The sequence below is a fragment of the Cygnus atratus genome, chromosome 3, assembly GCF_013377495.2.
Source record: "Cygnus atratus isolate AKBS03 ecotype Queensland, Australia chromosome 3, CAtr_DNAZoo_HiC_assembly, whole genome shotgun sequence".
NCBI classification, from domain to species: domain Eukaryota; kingdom Metazoa; phylum Chordata; class Aves; order Anseriformes; family Anatidae; genus Cygnus; species Cygnus atratus.
In genome coordinates, this window is record NC_066364.1 from 111,504,199 (window position 1) to 111,511,439 (window position 7,241).

Sequence of the window (7,241 nt, forward strand, 5' to 3'; positions counted from 1 at the left end):
CTGTACCATTTCATAAATGCTGGAGGGCTCAGATACTGTAGGCCGAGGATTTCACAGAAGCTGAACTCAAGAGTTGTAGGCCTATCTTACACATTTTAATTGTAGTAGGACAAAAACATCTGCTAATTTATGTATCAAACACTTCATGCTGATGTGCTTCTATGTACAAACAAACAAAATATACCAAGTGTTGCAGAAGAAAATAATGCTTTAGTAGTGCAGAGGTGGAATTGATTGACAGCTGAACATTTGGTATTATTAATTATGTCTCTTGAACTATTGTTTCAGAGAAAAAAAGGTTCTGTAGAATCACAGAATATCCCAAGTTGGAAGGGACCCACAAGAATCATTGACTGAATCATCAACTCTTGGCTCCACACAGGACCCCCCCCATCTCCAGGGTTGAAAGTGGCGGTTTTCCTCCTGTCATCGAAGATTTTAAACTGGACTACTTCATGGTGACTGTGGCCAAAATTCTTCTTTTTTGGGATGGAGGTGGTCGTGATCCGGGGGTAGGCTGACTTGCTCTAGGTGGCCCCTCCAATCTGGATGGGCCTTTGTCCACATCATTTGCCTGTAGACTAGGGAAAGTCCAGGACAGAAGTTAGCTTAGAAGACTTTCTAGAATTTCATAGCAATGAAATGTGCCTGTGTAATACTGCCTCAGAGCAGAGATGCAGCTGCCTAGCTTACTGCTCTGGTAATATATTACATCAATACTATGGTCAGCCTTTTTTGTCTGTAGAAATTTACAAACAGTCAAGTTTTTCAATTAAGAATTCAATGGACAAAAAAAATGTATTTCACTTCTGTCCTAAATCTTGACTTGCCACACCATTAGTGCAGCAAAATGCTGTTGATTTTTTCTCAATTTCTACTGAGCATTATCACATTCACAACCTGCATTCTAGCACATTGGATTTGTATTTCCTAGAAGGAGCAGCTTTGGGCACTGAACACGAAGTGCCTCAGACTGAATTCTCAGAAAGCACTGAATAGGTACCTTCTGCTGTCTGACTTTTTAAAACCACTGCAATTTTGATATAATATTTTCTGCTCATTTAGATGGTCACACTAGAGAAAAATTTGTTTTAAGTCCTTTATTACAAAGATCAAAAGTCATGGTTACCATTTACATACACAATTTACAAATTATTCACAAAGGGAGTAACAGATATGCAAGAACTGACAGCTTACTTCAGCCCAAGTAGGGGATGGGACAGTATAGTTGTTTCCCTGGTTTATTTACTGAAAGAAAAGATATATTTGTTTTCTTTGTTGTTGTTGCCGCCTGTATATGTTAAACACTGACCTAGTGTTTACGTAGCACCTTTAGTCATAACTGTGCAATTGCTTACATGCTTATCCTTATGTGAAAGAGCATGATGCATTGGAATCTGCACTTCAGTCACAATAAGTGAGGAGTTTTTGTTGGCTGGAAATCCTGTAAATTTTGATATAATACAATGGTCAGGCTTAAAAAAAGTTGATTTATGTATTTTCACTGATTTGAGCAATATTTCATTAAAAGAAAACCAGAGATTACTATCAGAACTCTTACTGTAAGAACTAAATTAAGGATGGCTGCTATATCTTTCAAGACTATATAACCTTGACATAGACACTAGCCATGTTGTTAGATGTCTTTAATACCACAACTAATTTATTGCTTTTTTTTTCATTTAGGTTAGCATGTTTTATAGTGTTCTCTAAAGCTATTTCAGAGACTGGGAGAGTTAACATCAAAGAATGCTAATTTACCAAATCTCACAAAATAGGAAATTTATACCAGGGTATCTTACAGCACTTGACAAAAGGAGAGTTTCCAAATCCCTTGCTATGACATCCCTTGATACCAACAGTGCAGTAGCTGCCATTTATCTAAACCTACAGACATCCATAATTTGCACTTTTTTGCTGTCCACTGGGATGACATGGAAACAAAATTCCTGAAGGAGCACACTGATTTAGGAGCAAACAAATATAAATATGGAAATTTCCAACATGATAGATATCGCATCCAAATTCTAAGCAATAAAGCAAAACACTTCACAAAGGTTGTTACATCTAGTGGGCATAACCCAGATAGTTATGACACTATTATGATAGGATGACTTTCTACCCAGGAAAATATTCTTTACCATGATGCCTACAGTATTCCCAGGGTATAGATAAAGAATGTTGCAGATGCCATGGTAAACTTGAAATACAGTAATAGGCAAAGATTTCAGTGGCACCACCAGTACATACAACTGAGTTATTGGAACCTTACGGAACAAAGTGACATTACAGTATGCCTTTGTTAAGGCTTCTTGCTGGTTTATAAAGGTAGATATTTTTTTTAAGGAGTTTGTCCAGCAGTATTGGTTGCACTTCTCTTCAGTGGAAGGTCTCTTTATTGATCCACATAAGACTGCGTGTTTCATTTGGTTTGCATTCATACTCAATACTGCCAAAACTATTTCCCCATTGGCAGTGATCCCGTTTGTGGTAGTTGTAGAATTTGACTTGCCAGACTGTTTCAAAAACGCCAATGTCATTAAACTGTGAGGAAAAGGGAGCATCAGTGTTAGTAAATGAAAGGGGTAAAAATGTTCAAGTTCCCATATTGATAAACATTACTAACAGCAAGAATCAAAGCTATAATCCTTCTCAAGATGACACAGCAGTGGTGGCCTGATGACCTCGAAGTGACTTATATATACTACAGATCATGTAGCAGTGATCTGTAGTGAAATAGGCTATCACTTCAACCATACCTAGAGGCTGCAGTTAGGATAGGGAAGATTCCTTCTTTGTAGCCCTCTGTCTACAGTGCCATGTCTCAGTGTCATGGCTGAGACATGCTGCTATCAGATCACTTACTCCTCCTCTGGGTTTTTGTTCCACATTTTACATGAAACTTAAGCAAAAGTTCCTGCTCCTATGTTTCTGTAATTGCTAGTTGTACTGTTGTAGCACAGCTTTTCCAACTTAGATACAAGTACCAGAGGGCAGGAAGGAGATGATCAGCACACATTAGTAGCTAAGAGTCTAATACAGTGAAGGAATAGTGAGACATTGACTGTAAGTTGTCTGTGCGTGCAACTTAGTGAATAAGACTACGGCTATAGTAAGTTCTGTATAATAAGATCTTTAACTTTTTTTTAAAACATTTTTTTTTCCTTTTAAAAATTTCCATCACTCACTAATGACAGCCTTTTCACTTGACTCTTTTCCATTCTCATCATGTGCCTGGAAGCTGACCTTAGATCATCTACCTAGGATAATCACACTCACAAAGTCAGCATGAAAGCTCTATTTCATAGTGACTCTTACTGCGTTGCAAGCAGAGCCTTTTGTACTCAGTTTTCTCAGAAGGGCATGGAGGTTTTTTTTGCTTGTTTTTTGTCTTTAATCCAAGATGTGGTTTGTAAGCTGCTGCTGCTTAATGGACATTGCTTTAAACCTCCCCCAGCCCACTGCGGTATCTTAAATTTAGCCTGACAATGGCAGGAGTTGCTGCGTGCTGACAGTGGAAGGTTTTTACTTGGCTCTAGTTGCAAGTGTTACCTTAAAGGAGTAGTTGAAATATTTCTGTCGCTTCCTTTGATGAAGGCAAAATCAGACATACAAGCTATTTTACCCCTCTCAGCAATCAAAATCTTAATTAAGGATCCTTCATTATTGCCCTCTGATGGTAATCCTGAAACCAGCAGTAATGCAAGATAGTAAAGGTGAAGCACATTGAATATTACTGGGCGCAATCCACATGGAGAAATCCTCAGTAGAGAGGAGCACCAACCACCCTTGCCCGAAAGCTGAGGATTGATCCAGAAGAAAAAGTGTTTCTTTACAAAAGTATTTGTAAAAGGTGATGCGATCAAGAGCAGTATTGCATTTCATTAATGTACAGAAAAATCTGAATTTCTAAAGAGATGAAGGAGGAAAACAAGTTGCTGAGCTACTCGGAGGAGTTTGTCTGACTGCTGTAGATTTCCAGGAGAAGGAAAGAATTAAATTGCAGAGCTTTTCTACTACCGTGTGCCTCCCCACAAGCCCAGTTCTTAGGACACGCAGCAACTCTGTGGCATAACGAACGTTCTGCATCCTCTGAGCTCCCCTGAATTCCTGTGGCTCCTGCAGCTGAATCCTGGCTCCTCCACTGGGCCAATATGTGGCCTTCCCCAGGGAAGAAGGATGTCCCTACCCTCGGGCAGGCTCAGCTTGGTGCCATAGGCAGGAGTAATTATTTAATTGCTCCCTCTGAATCTGTGTGCTAGGATGACTTGGTGGCTATTTGTTATGGGAAGAGAGACTTGGCTTCTTAATCAGTCTTGGTCTGATCTAACCGAGAATAAAATCAGACCAAAGAGAGGTATCTAACTTGGTTTACACCATTTGTTAGACAGTTTAGAGTTTTCTGGTTAGTGGGCACAAGTGAGCAGTCAGCTAACAGCAATACATCCTCATTTTCTGGAATCCAGAAACAGGATTGTTGTTTTACATGTATATACTATGGCTGTAAGAGGTAAGACAAAGTAGGAGCACAAAAAAGTTATGCATTTAGAATTTCAAAGCAGACAGGAAATACATTTATCACTTTCATGGATATTCTGTCTTCTGGGCATTAAATTGGCAGTATCAGACCAGTTTCAGTCTATTCCTAATGTGAGTTCAGACTTTTAAGCTTTAAGTAGTCCTTTTCTCCCTAGGATATGTCAGGATCCTGCCTGTTACAGAAAAGGAAGTAGAGGCAGAAGTTCCTCATAATTGAAAGAAATAGGAAAATGTAAAGCAAAGTACAATGAGCCTAGTTTTGAAGATTCAGGAAGTAGGTATTCGAAGCAGTTTTTGAACTGGGGTGCCTGAGACTTGTTCCCTAAATCTGTCATAGCTCTGACTAGCTAAGCAGCTAAATGAGGAGTTAAGCATGTAAATCCCTGTTGAGGTGCCTATATTTGATACTTAAAAGTATCAGTTGTGGACTTCTAAGTCTGTACTGAAGAACCAGTCTGTCAAGATCAAACCCTAAAAGGGGTTGAGGACTTGCTTATCACTTGCAAATCCTATTAGTTTCATGGTTTAGTATATCAGGATTTGATTTGTAAAGCTACTGTTTGGATAAATATTGTGGCTGCTCGTTCTTATGTTGCAAGAAAATGGCCAGGAGCTTGTGTCTGAAAACCAGACCTTCCTTCCATTATTTGGAATTCCTTCATTTGTGTTTTTTCGGTCTTAGTCTTCTCCACGGGAGAAGTTAAATTTCCAGATTTTCAAAGTTCACCTCAGTAATGCAGTTGAGGGTACAATCCACACAGGTATCAAAATAGAGCTGCCTCAATCAAAGCACGTGTGTTTTTGGGTCAGTGCCCTTTAACCTCCTGGTATAAACCCATTATGAAACAGAACTGCTATGCTGAACAAGTGGTTTCCAACAACCCTGCTCAGTGCAGTGCTATACTGCTATAAAAATTCTCACCCATCTCCTTCCCCCTGAGGAGAATATCACCAGCCTATAGTTTCTGTATTTGTTAGAGGAACAGAGAGTCTGCTGGTCAAAGTCATCCTAGGCGTTCAGTTTTCTTGGGTGTTAGAAGGAGACAAATGTATAGAGAAAGGATTAACATGGACAAATACTGCAGGGTAGCCTTATTAGCCTAAGATTATGGAGTGGTAACTGTTAATGGGACGTTGGTCCCCAAAGTTACACATTGTGTAATTGTCAGAAACTTTAAATTAAGCCGTTACAGTTCTTATCCAGAAGAGTATTGCCATGCCAAATGGCAGAAGATTCCAGAAGAAAAAAAAAACAACAAACAACAACAAAACAACAACAAACACAGTAAAGATAAAAGTTAAGAAGAAATCTTAAGTGCAGTGAGCAGATGTGAGAAAAGCTGAAATCTGAGAGGCTTGGAAACCTTGGTAGGGTCCTAAACTCGTAGAAATTAGAACAGGCCCTTAGGAGGGCATCAGCTGAAGATGACATACTGCTCCATTTCCCCTCTGTGGTACAGGAGCTGCAGAATAAACAGCACAAATCCCTCACAGCTGTAATCGGGGCGGGGAGAAGATTGATGGAAAGCAAAGAGGGCAGCAGCTGTGAGCAGGATTTGCCCTGAAATATTTCTCTGCCATGCTTTCCTCCATGGACACCGCATCCCTGCTGCCCGCCCTCGTCGCTCTGTGCGCGGAGGACCACATACCTGCATGTTGACCTGGATGGGCTGTCTCTCCCCGCTCTTGGTGTGGGGCACCCCTTCTGTGTCGTAGATCCCCGTGTAAGAGGCCACCTGAGCATCCCTCGATTTCTCCTCCAGTGGCACATTGACACCCCCAATGCCCATCGTCCTGCAAAGAGACAGGATCCGGCCTTTCAGCAGCCCTGCAGGCCCCGTGGAGCTGGCACGGGGGCTCACAGCCTGCGTGCCGGGGACGTGTCAGTGGTTTCAGCAGACCTGCACGTGCTGCTGACTCACTGAGGCTTCCCCCCCCCCCCAAAAAAAAAAATAAAATAAAATCAGGGCTCTGCAATCACCCAGGGAAGGTGAAAAAGGAATGTGAGGATCCCCAGGAGCTGGGGAGGGCTTGGGTGAATCCCTTCTCCATGGCTGGCTCTGACTGGAGGACATTTTCTCATCTGCATCCTCTCCGGTGCCGGTCTCTGCTTTGGTGGGGTGCAGTGGGGCTGGGCTGGGAGCATCCCCAAGCTGGAAGGCTCCGTCCTTCTGCCCCTAGGGCAAACCACAGGGAAGGAGGGAGAAAAGGAGCCAGGCCCTAATAAGCTACAGGGGGAGGGAAGGGGAAAGAAGCGACTCGCAAACGCAGCCTCTCTCTGGAGCCAGCAAGGGAACAGCTGCCCAGAGACCTAGAAACACGGCAGCGAGAGGGCGGAGAGGGAGAAATCACGGAAACCCTGCGCTGTCAGCCTGCCAGGAAACACTCTTAAACCTCTAAAAATAAAAGCCCTGGATGCACTTACGTGGCCTGGACGGTGCCGGGCCGGAGGGCTACGTCGATCTTGTACTTGGCCCCGGTGAGCAGCTTGATGGTGCGGTTCTGGCCGAAGCGCTGCCCGTCCACCTTGAAATACACGGCCCCGTCGTTGGGCTGGATCCGCAGCGACACGCTGATCTTCACCAGGCTGGGGATGTCGCCCATGGCGAGTGGCCGGGGGGGGCTGCCCTCGTCTCTCCCCCCTCCGCAGCAGGGCAGAGGAGACCGAGGCGGCGAGGGAGAGGAAGAGGAGGAGGGAGGAG

General features: G+C 42.9%; 1 protein-coding gene across 1 annotated transcript; it reads right to left on the reverse strand.

Moving 5' to 3' along the window:
* Window positions 1–606: 606 nt before the first annotated feature.
* On the reverse strand, window positions 607–7,241 carry CNRIP1 (cannabinoid receptor interacting protein 1). Its single transcript, XM_035553038.2, has 3 exons — window positions 6,965–7,241; window positions 6,189–6,333; window positions 607–2,544 (listed from the first exon to the last, which is right to left on the reverse strand). Exons 1-3 carry the CDS (start codon window positions 7,141–7,143, stop codon window positions 2,380–2,382), a joined length of 489 nt encoding a protein of 162 aa, XP_035408931.1. The 5' UTR covers window positions 7,144–7,241; the 3' UTR covers window positions 607–2,379.

Bases quoted from the DNA above. Each gene is read 5' to 3' on its own strand.
- CNRIP1 (XM_035553038.2), bottom strand. From the start codon at position 7,143: ATGGGCGACATCCCCAGCCTGGTGAAGATCAGCGTGTCGCTGCGGATC. The intron at 6,334-6,964 runs GTAAGTGCATCC...GTCTCTTTGCAG, and splicing joins CCCGGCACCGTCCAGGCCAC to GACGATGGGCATTGGGGGTG. The intron at 2,545-6,188 runs GTATGTGGTCCT...TTTTCCTCACAG, and splicing joins CCATCCAGGTCAACATGCAG to TTTAATGACATTGGCGTTTT.